The following is a 21,598-nucleotide window of genomic DNA, read 5'->3' on the forward strand; positions in this document are numbered from 1 at the left end:
CTTCCATAAAACCCATATTTTGAGGAATCAATTAACAATATTAAGTAAGGTTTTTCTGTGTAATTTATTAAGCAAGAAACTATGGGTGATTCTACCCCTCCCCACTTTGGAGGCACAATTTCTAATCACAGTATACCTCAAAAGTCCTTGCCACTGATCCAGCTCTGAGTGAACAGGATGTCTGACACTCCTGTTTATATCTCAGAGTCACAGAAATGTTTAGCACGGAAACAGACCCTTTGGTCCAACTCATTCATGCCAACCAGATATCCTAAATTAAACTAGTCCCATTTGCTAGCACCCAGCCCATATCTCTCTAAACCCTTCCTATTCATGTACCCATCCAGATGCCTTTTAAATGTTGTCATTGTACCAGCCTCCACCACTTCCTCTGGCAGCTGATTCCATACATACACCATCCACTGTGCGAAAACATTGCCCCTTAGGTCTCTTTTATATCTTTCCCCTCTCACCCTAAACCTATGCCCTCTAGTTCTGGACTCCCCCACCCCAGGGAAAAGGTCTTGTCTATCTTTCCTATCCATGCTCTTCATGATTTTATAAACCTCTATAAAGGTCACCGATAAGCCAGGAAAACAGCCCCAGCCTATTCAGCCTCTCCCTATAGCTCAAATCCTCCAACCCTGGCAACATCCTTGTAAGTCTTTTCTGAACCCTTTCAAGTTTCACAACATCCTTTTGGTAGGAAGGAAATCAGAATTCCACACAATATTTCAAAAATGATGTAATCAATGTCCTGTACAGCTATAACATGACCTCCCAACTCCTACAGTATACTCAATGCTCTGACCAATTAAGGAAAGCATACCAAACACCTTCACTATTCTGTCTACCTGCAACTCCACTTTGAAGAAACTATGAACCTGCACTCCAAAGTCTCTTTGTTCAGCAACACTCCCCAGGACCTTCCCATTAAGTGTATAATTCCTGCCCTGATTTGACTTTTCAAAACGCAGCACCTTACATTTATCTAAATTAAACTCCATCTGCCACTCCTCAGCGTATTAGCCCATATGATCAAGATCCCGTTATAATCTAAGGTAACTTTCTTCGCTGTCCACTACATCTCCAATATTGGTGTCATCTGCAAACTTATTAACTATAGCTCCTATTTTCACAACCAAATTGTTTATTTTAATGACGAAAAGCAGAAGACCCAGCATCGATCCTTGTGGCACACCAGTGGTCACAGGCCTCCAGTCTGAAAAGCAATCCTCTACCACCACCCTCTGTCTTCTATCTTCAAGCTAGTTCTGTATCCAAATGGCTAGTTCTTCCTGTATTCATGAGATCTAACCTTGCTAACCAGTTGTCAATCAGGGCTCCCTGACTGAATCAGATTAACTCATTTGGCTCTCACAGACCTGAAATCAATGTTGTCGAATTGCACCTGTCCAACTAGGACATGCGATGGGATCTGGAATCCTCCTTGAATTGGGATGTTCGATTGCAATGTCAGGAATTCAAACACACGGCTTCCTGAGCTTATCCCACGAATGACCTGGTGAAGAAAGAAAGAGATATGGGTTATTCAGCCAGAAAGGACACCATTGGGCAGGTTCGCACACATGCAAACATACCTGATAGTTACAAGCATTGGCAATGATGCTGGTGGGACTGGGGGAATGAATGGGAGCAATGGCAGTGTTCAGGGACTTTGAGAGGGGGAATGACAGGGAGGGGTGGGTTGGGGGGTGAGTAATTGGCTGCAATGGAAGACGCTGCAGGAGATGGGGGGGGTTGGGGAGAATAGCTGGCCTCATTGTATGGTGGCAGACAGGAGAAGGGCTGGTGGAAGAACGTGGGGAGAGTTTAGTTAGCAAGGGACAGTGTACTGGGGGTCAGGTGTTGGAGCTGGACTTGGTAGAGGTGAGGGATAGAGAAGAAGGTTGTGTGTTGGGGTGACAGCAGAGGGTTGATGGGTGAGTTAAGTCGGAGATTAGAATGGAGTAAAGAAGATGAGGGACAGGTGGGGCTTGTGTGGGAGTGTAGAGTGGAGATGGAGTAGGGGCTTCTATCTAGCTGTTGCATCATGATGAGGCAGAATGTGCTATGGGTGTGCTTGTATTTGCAAGAGGACTGGGGAAGATAATGGTTTACTGGGCACATGATAATTGTAGATTTAAGGACTCACCTGTCCAAGTGTGATGGAGATATTCGCCAAAGACCTGTAGCAGTGCAGAAAGAAATCATTACTTGACCAAGTCAGATAAATAAAGATATTAGGGCAGAGGTTTGGATATACCCAGTGAAAATACCACAGCTAAGAACCTGGAGCCAATCTGTCATGAGCACTGGAATCTCTCTTGATATCACCATAGGTCAGTGACAGGGACCATGAGCTTACTTCTCATTTCCTGCCCAACTCTGTTTATTGTGTTTTAGGTACAGGCCACACCCATTAACCAGATGGTCTATTGTAAATTTAACTTGCAGAGCACATTTGATCAGTTCTTCAGTGGAGAATTATCTAAGGCATTGATGCAGAGTTTCAAAAGAGCTCCCTCTACTCTTTTAAATGGAAAGTAAAGCTCCCTCGACACTGAAACAACTCCAACACCAGTCACCCTTTACTTGACACTGATCCAGCTCCCAGAGTAGTCAGAACCTCTGATACTTTTGTTTATATGTCAGCCAGGGCTCCCTGATTGGACTAGATTAACAACCTCAGTCAAGGAACTCATTCTATGAGGTCCACCTGGTTGACCTTGTTACAATCACTACAGACACTGTTCCCATCAAACACCCCCCCAGGTCAGGGACAGCAGGAGGTTAAACAAAAAGTCAGGTTTCCTCTGCATTGTCGCCGTCAAACATTCCCAGGACAGGGATGTCGAGGGGTTGGATACAGAGTAAAGCTCTCCCTACAATGTTCATGTTAAACATTCTCAGAGCAGATACAGCACAGTCTGAGATACAAAGTAAAGCTCCCACCAGCCTGGGACTGCAGTTGAACAGATAAAGCAGACTCTTCCACTCAGATCAAGTTATTGATTTGAATCCAGGCCCCTGAGGAAGAAAGAAGCCTGCAATCATGCTCTGGTTATGGAAAATAGGAAACATTAATTCATGCCTGTCTCTCTAAGATCAACTCAGCTAGTTTCACTTTCACTCCCTTTTCCTGGAACTCTGCAATGTTTCCCTCATCAGATCATGGTCCAATTCTCATTCAAAGGTCATGATTTTATCTGCCACTACTGTGCTCTAAAGCAGTCTATTCCGGATCTTAACCATTTGCTGTTCATAGAATTCATAATGTCATCATTACTTATTTTGACAATCACCTTAAATCGGTGCCCTCTGGTTCTCAATCCTTTTGTCAAAAAGGATGGCTTTTTCTACCTACTCATTCAGACCCCTCTTGCTTCCAAATGTCTCTTCAAGTTTCCTCTCAACTTTCTCTCTTCCACTGAAACCCATCCAAGCTTCTCCAATCTATCCAGATAAACAAGGACCCTCTTACTTGTAAACATTTTGATAAATCTTTTCTGCATCCTATCCAATTCTTCCTCAAGCACAATGCTGAGAATGAGCCACCATATTCCAGCTGAGGCTAAATCAGTGTTATACACTGGCTTAACACAGAACTTCCTTGCTTTTGAATTCACTGTTGTAAAATCCAGGATTCCAAATCCTACTTAGACTGCTTTCCCAGCCTGTCCTGTCACTGACAATGATCTATGCACATATACCCGGTGCCTCTGCTCTGGCACCCTCTCTCCTTTATAAAGCTATGCTTTACTTTACATTGTCTCTTCAGGTTTTCCCTGCCAAAATACACACTTCTTTCCATTACATTTCATCTGTCACTTGTCTGCATATTTCAACAGCTTGTCCATGTCCATTCGATATTTACCTAGTTTATGCTTCACATATTTCGCTCTAATTTTTAGCCTAGGAATTAAAGTTTAACAGCAGAAAAATATGATAAATGCAACTGAAGCAACTTGTAGTCCAGTGCATTTAAAAGGAGAGAGCCATGTTGCTTTAAGGGCAAAACAGCTAGTAAACTTAAACAAGTGGAATTCTAGATTTTTGAGTGTGTCACAACACCTGAAACAACTAACAGGTCAGAACCTAATAATGCCCCTACCTTAGGGCCAGCAGACCCATTAGGGCTTCAGGAGAAGAACCAGGAGGTAATAGCTCCTTGCTATGGAAGAAGGGCTAAAAGGAACACTTGAGAGCTACTGACAGTACAGTGGGTCTTTCTCCCTTGTGGTAGCGCACCTTGAGTAGAGATGACCCATCTCCCTGTAAAATATAGCCTCTTGTTCCATTTACCCATCAATGTAATTCCAACTTAGCTGGACCAGATCAATTTCACTGATTGATACTAGACCATCACTAGCCGTTTTTAAACTCTAGTCTGCTCTGAATTATTTTTCCACAGCGAATCTGAACCTCATGATACAATGATCCCAAGTCCCTTAAATGTAACAAATAATTGATCCACCTCACTCCACAGAATTGGTCCAGCAATATTTTCTTTCTGATAGAACCAGACACATGTCGATCTAAGTTTTCTGATTATACTTCAGAAACTCTTACCCTCACTGCCCTTTACAAGGTTCCCATCTCCGTCAATACTATTGCCTCATCTGAAAACACTGACACTTAACCTTTTTTGCTTGAACTGCATTGGAACTGTGGCCCAATCCAGTGACAACAAAGTATCGTAGTAATCCTGCGGCAGAGGCTATTGTTCGAGGGACATGGGTTCACAACCCACCATGGCAGCTGTGGAACTTAAATTCAGAAATAAATCTGCAACTTCCAGCCAGAACCATCAATGGCACCATGAAGCTACCATCAATTATTGTGAATACCCACCTGGTCTACTATTATCCTTTACAGGAGGAAATCTGCCGTCCTTCCCCGGTCTGGCGAAATGGGAGACCAGACCCACAGATACGCGGTCAACTTTTAACTACCCTCTGAAATGGCCTAACAAGCCATTTAAAATTGTCCAGAGGTAACATACAGCTCAAGGGTAATCAGATAAGGGCAACAAATGCTGCCCTTGCCAGTGACACCCACATCAAATACAAGACCAAAGTCAACAAAATTACCCACTGCCCTGAAATTCCAATTTGTTAATGGGATCACTTGGTCTGCACACTCTATAGACAGCAGGCACTGGGACAACCCACCCTCCTTGTCCAATACCCCCTAGCCAACTGACCTCTGCACAGTCTGTGTAGCCACCAGGAAGGACATCAAATCTCCAGCTCGCAGCTGCTCCTTCGCCAGCATCATTCCACTGACACAGATGGTACCCAGCACTACGCCTGCAAGGGGTAGGCATATTTATTATGTTAACACAATCAACAGACTTATATCTGCAACAAATATCAACAACTCACATCAAAACAGTGATTTTAACCTGAAATGTCACTAACAGTTTTTCTCTTCACAGATGCTGCCCAACAGGTTGTAAGTTGCCTGCATTTTCAGTATTAATTTTATATGGAAGAGCGGAATTGTGCCTTTGCAATCTCTTCCAGACTACTTTTAATCTGTCATCCATCCAGGTATGGACTTTTATTCCTTCTAAATTAATTAGTTTGTTAATGATTACCCCCCTTCCCAACAATCTATGTCCAAATATCTTTTTTTGATTGTTCCTTCTAATTTCCACTTTTGTTAGTCTCCCTGTTATTTCTGAGGGAAAGTAATTGCTCATGACATAGAATTTGTTGTAGCGTAGTGGGCAGCACTCTGAGTCATGAGGTTATTGGTTCAAAGCCCATTCCAGGATGTGAGCACAAAACTCAAGGGTGACCCAGTTGTGCAGTGCTGCACTGTCAGAGATACTGTCTTCCGGTGCAGGCCATTAAACTGAGGCCTCTGTTGCCTGGTCAGATACATGGAAAAAATCCTGGGATTCAATTTGGAAGGAGAGCAGGAGAGACATTACCAACATCACCAAAAAGAATTATCCAGTTATTCTCACATTTGTGGTCTTTCCCACATTCCAACAGTGACTATACTTCATTAGTCATAAAGCATTTTGAGACATCTGGGGACATGAAAAGTGCTACATAAATGGGAGTCTTCTGTTCTTTTCTTTATTAATATTCCTGCCATTGAACTGTCGAAAAAGCTGACCTTTTTAGGGCAGACTTCTACCTTGATTTTTCTTTGGTCATCTATGTTTCTATGGATTATGATTTCCTTCCATATCCCTTGCCCAGCTGTCTGCCTCCTCTTTCTCACTGTCAGTCAAATTCTAATGGCTTGTTCTTTACAGCCCTGCACATACAACTCACCCCCACAATCACCCCACCTCTCACCCACCTCAGCACCCCCACTCTCCACCCCAGACGTACTTTTGGAGCATGGGAGGCTGGGCGACACAAAGAGAATAGATAGCAGGAGAGTACCTCATGGTCTTGCCCCCACTGACTCGATGCCCGAGTATGTTAGACCAGCGGAGTGTTGACATCAACATCCAGCTACCATTTATTACAAATTCACAAGCAGTTGAGCTTGTTAACAAACTAAACGCCAACACAATAATATAGTTGGCCTGTGTAGGCTCTGGTGATGCAGTGGTAGTGTCCCTATCTCTGGGTCAGAAGGCCTGTTTTCAAAGCCCACCTGCTCCAGAAGTATGCCAAAATTTGTCTGAACTGGTCGATTAAAAATATCAACAACTAAGTGCTGGAGAAACATGACAGGTCTGGCAGCATCTGTAGAGAGATAAACAGAGAGAATGTTTCAAGTTCAATGACCTTTCATCAGAAGTTGGGACACTATAGCCACGGTCTAAGGAAGGATAAAGAATGACATTGCTCACTGCCAGCAGCAGCTCGCTATTGTTGAGTATCGATCAGGTGTGACACGGACTTTGCTTCCTAGAAAGGGTGATGAGAAATAACCCTCCACCCCCTGAAAACTGATGCTTTTCCTCAGTCTCGTTCCACACTCACTCTCTCAATAGCTATTTCTGGTACACAGAGGCATTCGGTCTCTCTCTTTCTGCATGTTTTGCAATCTCTCGCTTCTCATTCTTTCTCCTTCCCTTGTTGAGGTGAGTAAAATGCCAGTCACTTACAGTTTAATGAAAAGTTGGATAATCCCTGGAAGATGCCAATTCCGAATCCCAGGATCTGACTCATACTGCTGGCTTCATCCACCTCTCTAGAGAAAAAACTGCCAACACATAAATAATATCAGCTGTCTGATCATCAGCTCCAACAATAATGGTTACATTTCTAGACAAGTAATCCAGGGGCCATGATTGGGAAATTTAAATCCATTGAATTTAATAAGCATGAAGTATTGCTAGTCTAAGTAATAGTGGCCATATCAACTACCATCAGTTGAAAACCAGAAGAACTGCAGATGCTACAAACCAGAAACAAAAGCAGAAGTTGCTGGAAAAGCTCAGCAGGTTAGGCATCATCTGTGAATAAAAATCAAAGCTAACGTTTCAGATCCGGTCCAGTGACCCTTCCTCAGAACTACCATCAGTTGTTGTAAAAGCCCACCTGGTTCAGTAACGAATGAAAGCTACTGTCCTTACATGGTCTGGCCTAAATGTGCCTTCAGATCCACAGCAACATAATTGCTACCCTTTGAAGTGATCTGAAAATAGTGAAGACTGCAGATGCTGGAGAGTCAGAGCGGAGCTGAAACAAGCACAGCAGGTCAAGCAGTATCAGGGAAGAAGGGGAGTTGACATTTCAGGTCGGCTCCTTCCACTGGTACTGTGCTGTTTCCAGGTGTGCGTATGTGTACTCTCATTGCAACTCCTGTATGGCCTGTGTGTGTATTCTCATTGGCCATTCCTGCATGGCATGTGTGCGCGCACATTCTCATTGGCCAATCCTGGATGGCGTGTGTGTACACGCACATTCTCATTGGCCATTCCTGGATGGCCTGTGTGTGTGTCTATGTCTGCCAGTTCCTGCACTTTTACAGTGTGCTTAGGTGAATCCACAACAGCAGTATTCCAGCTCACTGAGAAAGGAGGCGTTTCTACATCTGGTTGGTGCAATGAGGTAGGCCAAGCAGAGCAACTGGCAGTGGGAGAACATTTAAGGGATGGCGATCATGAGGATTAAGTGGCTGTGGAAAAGGATGACAAACAATACAGAACAAAACTAATCAGCCAATATCAACATGGTAAGAATGGATCTGGGTTGAATTAATTGAGTTAAATGGGTTTCACAGGAAAAATGGATTACATGGGTTACCTTCAAAGAAGGGATGGTCCAAACATAGCCAAAAGAGCAAAATCACGCTTGAAAGGGAAAGGTTGCGCAAAGAGCTCCCTGGATTACAAAAATGGTAGATATTATGGTTTTAAAAAGTATAATAGAAGTATGCTAACGACAGATGTCAAGCAGAAAATATAATTAGAATCGATCTGAATCTCAAAGGCTAGGTGTTTGGCGGGGGGGGGGGCTAGAGAAGGAGTGAAAAGGAACTACGAAAAGCAAAGTATAACAAGAGACTGGCAGCTAACATAAAAGAGAATTTCAAAATCTTCTTCAGGGATACAAACAGTAAAAGGGTGGTCATGGGAGGAGTGGGACCAAAACAGACATTTACACATGGAAGCTGTATTAAATAAATGTTTGCATCCAACTTTACCAGAGAGGAAGATGCTGACCAGGCCACAATGGGAGATAATGCAGTCACTATAAGAGTTTAAAATCTACAGGATAAGATATTGATTGGCTAGTTGTACTTCAACTGGACAAGATTTTGGATTTCAATCATAAAATCATTCAGATGAGAAAATTTCGCCCATCAAGCCTATACTGTCAAAACTATGCTAAATCCAGCACTAGATCCATAGTATGAATGTTATGACATTTTCAAGTGCTTAACCATGTATCTTTAAAGAATGTGATGTTACCCACCTCAAATACCCTCCCAGGCAATGTGTTTCAGAACCCTACCACCCTATGGATGAGATTGGTAAAAGAAGCAAAAGTGATACAAGGAAAACATTTTGATGCAACAAATGGCTCGGGTTTAGAATGCTGCCTGGAAACTGCACTGGAGGCAGGGTCAAGTGAAGTACAAAGGACCTCCAACTTACAAAGCAACTTGCAAATGGACTCCAGAACAGAAGAGATTTACAAAATTTCAAAATGGAATTAGATGGTTGTTTTGGAAAGAATTATGTACATGATTATGGAGGGGAGGTGGGAGAATGTTGCTAAATGAGTTGTTCACTGGGGGGAGATAGTAAGAACTGCAGATGCTGGAAAACAGAATTGATAAAAAGTGGAGCTGGAAAAGGACAGGCAGCATCAGAAAACAGGAAAGTCAACTTGATGAAGGGTCCCAACCAAAATGTCAACTTGCTTGCTCCTCCGATGCTGCCTAATCAGCTGCGCCTTTCCAGCTCCACTTTTTATCGACTGCTCACTCGGATGGATGGTGTAAACAGGATGAACCAAGTGTGAGCTGCAGAGAGTGAAACGCTGAGTGTTGAGGTGAGTATGGGAGTTCCAGGGAGGGAGGTATTGCTGTTTTTTATTTCCCTGATTATCCTCACAAGTCCAGTGGGGGCAAGAATAGACCAGATGCAACAGTTCAGAAAATGAGTAGGATCATCAAGTGCAGCTGATTGGTGAACAAGTCATGGTGGACATTTCCAAGTTATTGGAGGAGAAAGTGAGGTCTGCAGATGCTGGAGATCAAAGCTGAAAATGTGTTGCTGGAAAAGTGCAGCAGGTCAGGCAGCATCCCAGGAACAGGAGATTCGACGTTTCGGGCACATTCCTGAAGAAGGGCTTATGCCCGAAACGTCGAATTTCCTGTTCCTTGGATGCTGCCTGACCTGCTGCGCTTTTCCAGCAACATATTTTCATTTCCAAGTTATTATTTTGTAAGTCTTTGTTTAAGCAAAGGTAGGGACTTATTTGGTTAGCTTTCTTAAAAAAACGTCTTCTAAAATGTTGCAACTTTAAAGAGTTCAGTCAGAGCTCCAAACTATGGTTTGCTCCTCTTGCTCCACATCGAAGGCTGACCACATTTCCAGTGCCCAAAGCCGGAGATGCATAGGAAGTGTGTCCAGCTGCAGCTCCTGCAAGCTCAGGTTCCAGAGCTGGAACAGTGGCTGGGGACACTGAAGTAGCCACGTGTCTGAGAGCATTGTGGATAGCACATTTAGAGAATGTGGATCACACTGTGGATAAAGGCACCTGAAGAAGGAAGTGAATGGGTAATCACCAGGCAGTCCAACAGAAACGGGCAGGTAGTTCAGAAATCCCCTGGGATTCCACTCACAAAGTGGTTTTCCATGTTGAAGACAGACGAGAGCATTGGTTCCGACAGCAAGTATACACAAAGCCATGCTTTTTGTACCGCAAGCAGCCTGTCTGTACAGCTGAGAACAAAAAGGGGAAGGGTAATAGTAATAGAGGATTCTGTAGTGAGGGGAATGTATTGATTGTAACGAGGTCAGCCAGCTAGACCTCAGAATTTGAATTCCCTGCTTTGACCAGAGTCACAGTCCCTGGGAGCCCTGGCTGACAGATATAAACAGGAGTGTCAGACATCCTGTTCACTCAGAGAGCTGGACCAATATCAACGATTTTCCATGTCTGAACAAAAGGTGATTTGGTGGTGGGTTACTGGCCTCTGTGGAATGGTGGGACATGTTCCTGAAGAAACTTGCTTGCAACAGTTGTTTTTGAATTGGGCTAAGCATTTCTGGCATCATGCTGTTATTTGGGAAGACTGCTGTTGAAGATGGGGCCCAGTATGTTGAAAAAATGTTATATTTTCTGGGCAAATGATATTGGGACAGATGAAAAGCAATGATGAATTCTTCTGACAGCTTGTGGAGGTGCTTTCTTTTTGGTCATTAGGAGACTAACTTTCCCTGAGGCACCAGATACTAAAACCTTTCAAGAGTTGACAGATTTAGTTAACGAATATTATGACCCCAAGCCTCCTCTGATTTGGAGATGCTATTGTTTTTACTTGGCAATTCGAGGACCGGGGAATCTGTACTGGGATTTTTAACTGGGTTAAGTCTATTGGCAGAGGCATGTGACTTTGGCTTAACTCTTACCGAGATGCTGAGAGACTAATTGATATGTGGGATTAATGATATAACCATGCAAAAGCTGAAGTCCAAATGGACTTCAAACAAACACTACAACTGGATTTATCAATGGAAAATGCAGCAAGTGGAGTGCAGGGGAACCTCGATTATCCGAACGAGATGGGCAGGCACTATTTCGTTCGGTTAATCGATTAAATGCCTTTCCTCTGGGGCTTGGAGTTTTTAAAGCATGCGAGGCCCTGCCCCCAGCACCACCCTCAGTTCCCAAACCCCTTCCAACATCCTCCCCCCCCCCCCCCCCCCCCCCCCCCCCCCCCCCCCCCCCCCCCCGGCACAAAGCATGAGAGCCCCTGCCCCCCAACACCGCGCCCTGCACACCCCCAGAACCCCGTCCAACCCCTTTACCCACACCTCAGAACCGTGTCCAACCCCACCCTCAGCCCCCAGAACCCCACCCTCCAACCCCACCCCCAACCCAGTCCAACACCACCACTCCCTGCCCCCGACCCCCAACCCAGTCCAGCCCTTGCCCCCATCCCAAAACCCAAACCCTGTCCAACACCACCATTCCCCCCCCCCCCCAAAACCGCGTCCAACGCTGCCCCTCGTGCGCACACCGCGCCCCCCCCCCCTCCAGGGCAGCCGGTTTGGCACTGCTGCTGCAGTTGCCTTTGAGGGGTAAGTTTCCAAATAGCACACACACACAGCCACAGACAACTTTTCACTGCAACATTTTGACAGGTTCCACTTTTGCCTTGTACAGGACAATGTTGGAGAAATTATCTGGGGAATTTGGGGGTGGGTGGGTGTGTGGTTAGGATACACCCCTCTGTAGATCTCCAGGGAAAGTGTGGGGAGACAGAGAGGGCGGGAGGTCAGTCATTTTGAGACGGTGCCTGTTTTATCACTGTAAACAAAAGACGCGATCACTGTTGGAAACACGTCTTTGATGTAAAGTTTCAATTGGTACCTCGGGATCTCCTTTAGATACCAATTATCCTTAAATCGGATTATTCGGATAATTGAGGTTCCTCTGTATATGAGTTGCAGGGTAAAAAGTGAGGTCTGCAGATGCTGGAGATCAGAGCTGAAAATGTGTTGCTGGAAAAGCGCAGCAGGTCAGGCAGCATCCAAGGAACAGGAAATTCGATGTTTCAGGCAAAAGCCCTTCATCAGGAAATAATGAGTTGCAGGGTATTCCAATAGAAGTGGACCCCCTCACCAGTCTGACTGAGGTTGGGGAACACCAGTTGAGTGAAGGCAATTACACAGCCTCACTCAGGACATATCCTGAACAGAGGGACTTTCTCTCAGCCCACAGCAGAACCCCAAAACATAGCCAAGCCTCAGCTAAACGGTTAAAAGTTTCTTCAGGATCTTGGTCGGCAAGCCATCGTACTTACTGCTATGTGAACTCGAGACAGCAGGGAGTCCAACTAGACCTGAACGGAGTAATGGAAGTCATAGGCCAATATCCAGGAGAGTGCATGGAAAGGCCACCTCCATCTGATTTGAATAGTTACATTGGATATTGCTAAACAATCAGAACCAATCAAATTAAACCTCTGATTAAATGGTTACCCATTTCTCACGGAATTGATACCAGTGTGGCTGTTTCAGAGATTCCAGAGCCAATCTTTAACAAAATTCACTGTGGACACTAATCCTTAATTTTGCAAAAGACCTTATCCAGACTGAGAACCTATACCAGGGAACCATTACAGACTAAGGGGGCAACTTCATTTCCGGTGTCTTATGGGAAACAGCTAGTTCAGTTACCATTGACTGTAGTAAAAGGCTTCAGCCCAAGTTTGATGGGGTGAAATTGGTTGAGAAAGATTCACCTAAATTAATTTGACACTTTTCAACCAGAAAATGGCTGCCTGATTGAAGTCCTCATTAAATACCCAGAAGTTCTAGGGATTACTAAAAGGAGCCAAGGCCACCTTGCATGTTCACCAAAAAGCAATTCCATGATTTTGCAAGGACCACCCAGTGGTATGTGCCTTATGGACACAAGTTGAGGAGAAATCAGGAGGCTGGAAAGCGAGGGAATCATCAAACCAGCCCTGTTTGCAGAATGGACCAGATGGGCCGGTTCTCCTTTGTGGGGATTTTAAACCCTGTCTACATGTGACATAAACTTAAAGTAATAAAGTTCCTGAACCCTTAGGTGTATTTGTTCTACAATCTTGAGCCAGAGAACAGACCAGTGAGTCTCACGTCTGTGGTAAGGAAACATAGTTCATTGAAATTTGCATCATATGTAGATAGGGTGGTTAAGGCGTTTAGCATGCTTATTCTCATTGCTCAGACCTTTGTTACAAAGGAATTGTGGCATCATGTTGATTTTGTACAGGACATTAGTGAGGCCTCTTCTAAAATACTGTGTCCAGTTCTGGTCACCCTGTTATAGGAACGTTATTATTAAGCTGGAAAAAATTCTGAAGGAGGGTACCAATCTCCACTTGGATAGGCAAGGCTTGATCAGACAGTCAGCATGGCTTTGTCAGAGAGAGGTCATGCCTAGCAAATTTGATTTTTTTTTACAAAGTGGTGATCAGGCACGTAAAAGAGGGTAGTGCAGTTGATAAAGTTAATATGGATTTCAGCATAGCCTTTGACAAAGTTCCACATAGGACTTATCAGGAAGACACATGGGATACAGGGTTATTTGATAGAGTGGATTCAAAATTCTCTCAATTGTAGGAGACAGAGTGATGACAGAAGGCTGGAAGTCAGTGCCCAGTGGAGTACACAGGGGTCCGTGCTGGGTCCCCTATTAGTCATCATTTTATATAATTGGCATTGATGACTGTGGGTGGGGGTGGTGCTGGTTAGTTAGTTAGATTGGACGAGTGGATAACAGTTAAGTTGAATGTCATGGGCTACAAGAAGATTTGAAAGAGGATTGTGAAATGGGCAGATAAGTGTCAGATGTAATTCAATCCTGAAAAGTGTGAGGTGATACATGTTGGAAGGAGTAATTTGACAAGAAAGTATTTAATGAATGACATGATACGAGGAAGTTCTGTGGAACAAAGAGACCTTGGTGTGTTTGTCCATCAATCTCTAAAGGTGAAAGGGCATGTTAGCAGGACGGTGAAAAAGGCACATGGGAATCTTGCCTTCATCAATCGAGGCAGAGATTACAAGAGCAGGGAAGTCATGATGCTACCTGAGATGGAAAATGTCAGTTATGAGAGAAGGTGAGTTAGGCTCAGGGTGATTTGATTGAGGTGTACAAGATTGAGGGACATGGATAAAGAGCAGCTATTCTGCTTAGGTAAACAGTCAGTTGCAAAAGGACATGAGTCGCAGAAGGTTTGGCGGGGGGGTGAGGAGTGGGAGAGAGAATGGAGAATGTGAGGAAGAACATTATTAACCCAGAGGGTGTTGACAGTCTGAAATATACTGCCTGGGAGGTGGTAGATGCCTTACATCAGCAAAAAAAATTTTTTGATTATGTACTTGTTATGTTGTAGCGTTCAAAACTATGGGCCAAATGCTACTAAATGGGATTAGGTTGAAGGTCAGGTATTTTTCACGCGTCGGTGCAGATTTAATGAGCAGAAGGACTTCTTCTGCACTGTATAATTATATGATGACCTTCTTCCTCACTGTAACAATTCTGTGATCCTGTCTGGATTCTGTTACTTACTTAATTTCCAGATCTTCCATTGCAAATGCCTTCACTGTCCGTATATTTCCCAGTGCCTCATCTGCAAGACATGTTGCCTTGGCAATCTGGAAATAATTTGTTAAAACAGTCCTCAATGACATTCAGTAAGGTCAGAAACCCACTCCATTCAGTGAGCTACAGTTTGAAACATGAAGAAATCATCAAGCTCTATTTGTGCCACCAACAGTGTTCAATTAACACTACACTGTCGATTTGGATCCAAGCTAAGATAAAATGCCCACAGTTTATCAATGAATCAGTTCCTTCCACCCCATTGTTACAGATGCTCGCCACGTAAACATGCTCGGCCAACAGCCACCACTCATTTCTTATTAATGTTAAATACATAAATTAACAATTTTAGCAACGTGATGAATTAGATCATATCAACCACTCCTTAAACAGGTTAACAGAGCACAAGGTTCATATTGGAAATGGCAAAATGCAACTCTGCTGCAAGAAGAATACACTTTCTAAGACTGAAAACATTACCAATAGTGTGAAGCAAGTTTACTCTGCATTTAAACTGCATTAAAATTTTATTTCTTTTCAAATTCAATATGTTAGACGTGGAGGCCTTCAGTCAGCTATCAGTAATTTTTTGCAATTTTATTCTACATTTCTTTCCTGCCGCACTTCTGATTTTCTGAATTGATCATTTTACTTTTTAAAATATTGATTCAAACTTAAGAGTGATTGTACTTTGATTAAATCAAACCAATTAATTGTGTCGTCAATGGCAATATTATTAACTAGAGACTTGGGCCTTTTTCCCTGGGCCTTTATTACACATGTAATGCTGTTGTTTTGACTAAATTATTGTTTTTTTTATTCTTTCCCTTGATCAGTAGACCAGTGAAAAATAAAGTTGCCATCCATTGTTTTCCAAAGTGGAAATGCTCTTCTTGCATTCATCTCCATGACCTTTGAACTACAAACCAAGACCATGAAGTAGTTTCATACACGATGGTCAATTTTATGATGGATCTATATGATGGAGTTATATTATGTTTAATGCATGACAACATGACCATAAAAATATGAGGACACCATCCAAGCTGTGTAAACAGTCTGAGCTCTTAAGGCTGCAGCTGTGGAGAGGGAACAAGTTAACATTCGGCATCCAATGTTTCACTTTCCAAAGATTGTTTCAGACCTGCTGGGGTTCCCAGACATTTTGTTCTTATTTCAAATATCCATCATCTGCAATGTTTTGCTTCCATGTAAAGACCACGTCTTTTTATTTCCATTATTTTTGGGCTGAGGTCTTAAAAAGGAAGATGATCCTTTAAACTAAAGGAACATCGTGAAGAGAAGGCTCAGTTTTAAATACAATGTTCACTGAACACTGAGCTGTTCCAACATTGCTTTTCCTTGGAACAGTGAGAACAAAAAGAAGACCTCACAGAGCTGATGTGTTCTGAACTATGGGAGAACGGCTTGAGAACATTTTGATAGTTAACAGGTCAGGAACCAATCAGGTATCAAAGACCCACCTAGTCTGCAAACAGAAAATATCAAAAAAAAAGTCACCATCTCTACTAGTAACAGCCAAATGCCTTCCACTCATTTTTATCTAAATCCCTATAGGAGGAGTAAAATGCCTTTGAAGACAACGAAAACATTAATTCTCAACCAATGAATGAAGACAGCGTAAGCGTATAAAACGTCTTTATCGACAGCAAAGAACTTAAAATTTTCCTCTGGAAAGGGATAACAAGCTCCGACACTCAGGGGCATTTGAAAAAAGATGAAGTCTGTCAATTTCCTCCTTATAGCTGTAAGAGGTTCCTATTGAAAGTTTTAAAAGTTTTATCCAAAGCAAAAGTATTGTTAAATTCAATGAGTGTTGTGGAGATTGGAACTGTGAGTATGTTTCTTATAGTAATAAATGGATGAAAGTTTTAGTGTACTTTTAGGTGCATTGAAATAAAAAGTTGTGCATGTCATCCAGGGTGCCTGTCTCAGTTTAATACAATGAAAAGTTAAGCTTTGGTCCATTGCATGGTGTAAAGCTCGCAGACTTCTTTTTATTTGGGCTAAAGAGTACAAGGTCCTTCTTGGGAATTAAATTTGTTACATTTCATAAGCTCGGAATAAAAAAAAGTCAAACAGGAACGGTAATTACCGAAGCAAATTTTTCAAGGTACAATCTCTGGAAACATGATTACAAGCCAGAATGATGATTCCAGCATATTCCGATATGCATGTGGGAATTTTTAGTCTGATTAGGAAATTTACACAGTTTTAGCTTTTTAGAAATTAAAAATAGCAAGTGCTAGAAAAACTCATAGCTCCAGTAGCATCTGTGTGGGGAGGCTCAATATGAATCTTTGTTGGAACAGATTTACCCCAAGAAAGTCTCTAGTTCATGGTGACCATTCAGAGAAAAATCACCCACTCTCCCTCCACAAAATGGTGAGGAGACAGTCCTTCAATCACAACCTGATTCTCCCATGGGATTTACAGCCAGAAGGTTGACTAGGGAACCTGGGAACAGAAAGCGAGGGAGAGAAACATCCTGTAGTTGGAAGATCAGTCAGCAGTGAGGAAAGTCAGTGAGGAGTCTTGGGGAGGCAGTGTCTTTTGCCAAGTGCCAGAAGCTGAGTTCTTGGGATTAAGAGCCAGGAGTAACTGCAGGCAGGATGGTACCTTTTGGCTACTGACCTTTTTTTGTCCTCAACCTGTGATTGAATATTGCTGGCTAGACAAGCATTTATTACCCATCGTGTGTAGCAGTTAACAGTCAACCACATTGCTGTGGCCAGACCAGGTAAGGATGGCAGTTTCCTTCCCTAAAGGACATTAGTGAACATTTTTCCAACAGTTTCCAGGATTCGTGATCATCATTACATTTTTAAATCCAGACTTTTCAAATTCCACCATCTGCCACAGCAGGATTCAAACCTGGGTCCCTCGAATATTATCTGGGTCTTTGGATTAACAGTTTGGCAATAAAACCACTAGGACATCTCCTCCCCTTATGAAGGAAAGCCAGAGAAGTAGCTGAAGATGGTTGGGTCCAGAACACCCTCCTGTGGTACTAAGGGCTCTTGTTACAGCAGTGGTTGTGTCTCTATCTCTGGGTTCAAGTCCCCCATGCTCCAAAAGTAATTAATAACATCTCTGAACAGGGCGATTAGAAATAAATATCCTGAGGAACTCCTGCAGAGATGTCCTGGAGCTGAGATTACCAATCTCCAATAACTGCAACTATCTTCCTTTGTGCTAGAAATAACTCCAGTTTTGTTTGGGTTCCTTGATACCACACTCAGTCAAATGAAGCCTCGATGTCAAGGACAGTCACTCTCTCCTTACCTCTAGAATTCAGCTCCTTTGTCCATGTCTGAACCAAGGTTATAATGAGGTCAGAAGCCAAGTGACCCTGGCAGAATGCAAATTAAGCATGAGTGAACAGAAAATTTGTTTGCAAGTATTGCTTGATAACACTGTCATCAACCCCTTTCATCGTGATCGAGAGTAAGCTGATGGAGCAGTAACTGACTGGGTTCGATTTGTCCTGCTTTTTTGTAGACAGGACATTGGTAGGATAGATGCCAGTCTTGTAACTGTACTGGAGGAGCTTGTCAGGACCATAGCCTTTGCAGTGCCTTCAGCTATTTTTGATTTAATTAGTATCGGTAATGCTGGGGACCTCTGGAGGAGGCTGAGATGGAACATCTACTGCTTCTGGCTGAAGGTTGTTGTGAATGTTTCAGCCTTATCTTTTGCACTAGTGTGCTGGGTTCCCCCATTATGGAGGATGAGGATATTTGTGGAACCACCTCCTCCATTGAGTTGTTTAATTGCCCATCACCATTCACAACTGGATGTGGCAGGATTGCTGGACTTAATTCTGATCTGTTGGTTGTGGGATTGCTTAGCTCTGTCCATCACTTGCTGCTCATGCTGCTTGGCATGCAAGTAGTCCTGTTTGGTAGCTTCACCAGGTTGACACCACGTTTCTTGGTATGCCTGGTGCTGCTCCTGGCATGCCCTCTTCCAGCAGGTTGATCCCCTAACTTATTGGCAATGGTTGAGTGGGGGAGATAAACTGGGCCATGAGGTTATAGACAGTGCTGGAGTAAAATTCTGCTGCTGTTGATCTGTTCCCTTTATAAAAGGTGATAATGCCACACAATACGGGATGATATTCCCATGGAGGGAATTCATTTCAACAAAGTCAAGCAATACCCCTCAATGGGCTCATCACCACAGTCTTCAGAGAAAACATAGGTGAGTAATAAATATTGGTCTAGCCATCAATATGTACATCTTGAGAAGGAATCAAAAGAAATATGCAATGGTCTCTCCTGTACTTCATTAAACCCAGGTACTGATTTGTAGTAAGTTCCATCCTCCCATTCAATCTGACTGATTCCCTAGTCCCTCAGCTGCATCTTTGAATTTGATTAACCTACTCCCAGTCCCTTTCACTTTGAGCTTGCTGAATACTTTGCAAATAATCATACAAACATTCACTCTCTCTATTATACCTGTTCCTGTGCCTTTTGGGAAAGTTTCCGAAGGTACGAGCCTATATACGCTCCAGTTCCAACGAGAAATGGCATCACCAGACACATTAGACTCGTTAGCTTTGGCGACACCAAGTAGAGAGAAACCAAACAGCCAATTGTCTGAGTGACACTCTTCAAACCCTAGAGTTCAAATCAAAAAAAGCCAGGCAGTTAAAGCATGAAATAAGGATGTTCAAATGCTTTGATTCACTGTCCCAATCCGTCAGGACAGGAACAGCACAGGGTTAGGTGCAAAAAGCTCCTTCTACACTGTTCCCAGCAAACACTACCAAGACTGTACAGTATTAGTCTTAGGGATAGAGTAAACTGCCTCAGCACTGACCCTCCGACAGTGCCCACTCCCTCAGCACTGACCCTCCAACAGTGCGGTGCCCCCTCAGCACTGACCCTCCGACAGTGCGGTGCCCCCTCAGCACTGACCTTCCGACAGTGCGGTGCCCCCTCAGCACTGACCCTCCGACAGTGCGGTGCCCCCTCAGCACTGACCCTCCGACAGTGCGGTGCCCCCTCAGCACTGACCCTCCGACAGTGCGGTGCCCCCTCAGCACTGATCCTCCGACAGTGTGGTGCCCCCTCAGTAGTAATGAAGTGAGAAAATAGGGGTGTAAAAAAAAGAGCAACATTATTTATTGGCAACTTTTATAGGAGATTCCTGCAGCCTCACCTGAGAGATCACCAGTTTGAAGGAGGATTTAAACTCCTGAATGTCGTTAGTTAAGCGGCTCACCATGTGGCCTGTTCGAGTGGCATCAAAGAATGCAATGTCCTGCCTGTGATTACAACAGGAAAGGAAAAAGCCCTTGAACTGAAGCAATTCTTCCAATAAATTAATTCATAAATCCACAGACACTCACAGAAATTATGTTCAGCATTGACCTTGTAGGTGGGTGATGAGGTACCAGTCCCCTGTGGGTGGGGTCAGCCGCTCCCCCATGAGCAAGGCAAATCAATCACGAAGGGGCAGGGTACTCCACTCCCCACCGCACAGGCAGGGGTATTTCCCAGCCCAAGGGTTGGAAACTCAGCATTCCGAGGGATAGAACTCCATTTCTCAGCTTGTCAAATCCCACAAGGATTTCCCACCCTTGGAAGAGAGGGGGATTCCACTTCTGAGCCCTCCTCCAGTGCAAGCAACACCTCAATCTCACTTGACTGTCAAAGAAATTTCTACTCCTGCATCTATATTTCCTTTGAGAACATGTGGCACCCTGCCTACTTCTTCAGGGCAATTAAAGATGTGCAACAAATGCTGGCCTTAGCCATCAAAGAAGAATTAAATGAGCTTGAATTTTAAAAATGAACAGAGACTCTTACCAGCTTATGAAAATGCTCATGCAGGAACAGGAGGTAAAAAATGCTACCACTCAGCCCCTCAGGTCTGATCTGCCTTTCAATGAGATCATGGCTGATGTGTAGCTCAACCCCATTGACCCAAATTTCTTCCATACTCTTGATACCTTCACCCAACAACAATTCATCAGGACTGCAGATGCTGGAGACCAGAGTTGAAAAATGTGATGTTGAAAAAACACAGCAGGCCAGGCAGCATCTGAGGAGCAGGAGAAGAAGGGCTTATGCCCGAAATGTCGATTCTCCTGCTCCTCGGATGTTGCCTGGCCTGCTGTGTTTTTCCAACATCACATTTTTCAACAATTCATCAGGGTTAGGATTTCTCACCAGTTCGAGATTAGATTCCCTATTGTGCGGAAACAGGCCCTTCGGCCCAACAATGGGCACTTTAGGATGGCCAATTCACCTAACCTGCACATCTTTGGACTGTGGGAGGAAACTGGAGCACCCGGATGGAAACCCGCGCAGATACGAGGAGAATGTGCAAATTCCACGCAGACAGTCGCCTGAGGGTGGAATTGAACCCGGATCCCTGGTGCTGCGAGGCAGCAGTGCTAACCACTGAGCCATCTAACTTTTGCATTTGCAGTCAATTCATTTCCCTATCCAATCACTTAATTGAAAAAGTTCCATTAAATCTGTTGAACACAACTTGGCTTTGCAAAATCAATGGTAGCAGTTTAAATTATATCTTATGCATCTCTCCTTAGTTGAACAGTACAAATTAAGCTGATAGGATTCTTTACTGTGTATAGTCAATAAAAGGTATTTAGACACTAAAAATGGGAATGGAAGGAAGCCTTCCAGTCCTCTGAATACACTTCACCTTGCAATACATAACAATATCAAAAATAGGAGCAGGTGTAGGCCATTCAGCCCTTTGAGAATCTGTTCTGCCTTTCAAAACAGGTTTTGGCTGATTTTCCACTTCAACTCCACCTTCCTGCACATCCTACAGGCTTTAACTTG

At 43.6% G+C, this 21,598-nt stretch overlaps 1 protein-coding gene across 2 annotated transcripts in view; it reads right to left on the reverse strand.

Annotated features, from left to right (window-relative positions):
• Window positions 1-21,598, reverse strand: part of abcb8 (ATP-binding cassette, sub-family B (MDR/TAP), member 8) — a 53,470-nt gene that overhangs the window by 9,986 nt on the left and 21,886 nt on the right. For both annotated transcript variants that reach the window (XM_060824545.1, XM_060824546.1), the window contains 7 exons: window positions 19,944-20,049; window positions 19,238-19,399; window positions 14,721-14,806; window positions 7,082-7,179; window positions 5,207-5,312; window positions 2,156-2,189; window positions 1,386-1,522 (listed from right to left, as the gene is read on the reverse strand). In XM_060824545.1, coding sequence (XP_060680528.1) covers window positions 1,386-1,522; window positions 2,156-2,189; window positions 5,207-5,312; window positions 7,082-7,179; window positions 14,721-14,806; window positions 19,238-19,399; window positions 19,944-20,049 — 729 coding nt within the window. The remainder of the gene's footprint in view (window positions 1-1,385; window positions 1,523-2,155; window positions 2,190-5,206; window positions 5,313-7,081; window positions 7,180-14,720; window positions 14,807-19,237; window positions 19,400-19,943; window positions 20,050-21,598) is intronic.

The sequence above is a fragment of the Hemiscyllium ocellatum genome, chromosome 4 (assembly GCF_020745735.1).
Source record: "Hemiscyllium ocellatum isolate sHemOce1 chromosome 4, sHemOce1.pat.X.cur, whole genome shotgun sequence".
In the NCBI taxonomy this organism is placed as follows: domain Eukaryota; kingdom Metazoa; phylum Chordata; class Chondrichthyes; order Orectolobiformes; family Hemiscylliidae; genus Hemiscyllium; species Hemiscyllium ocellatum.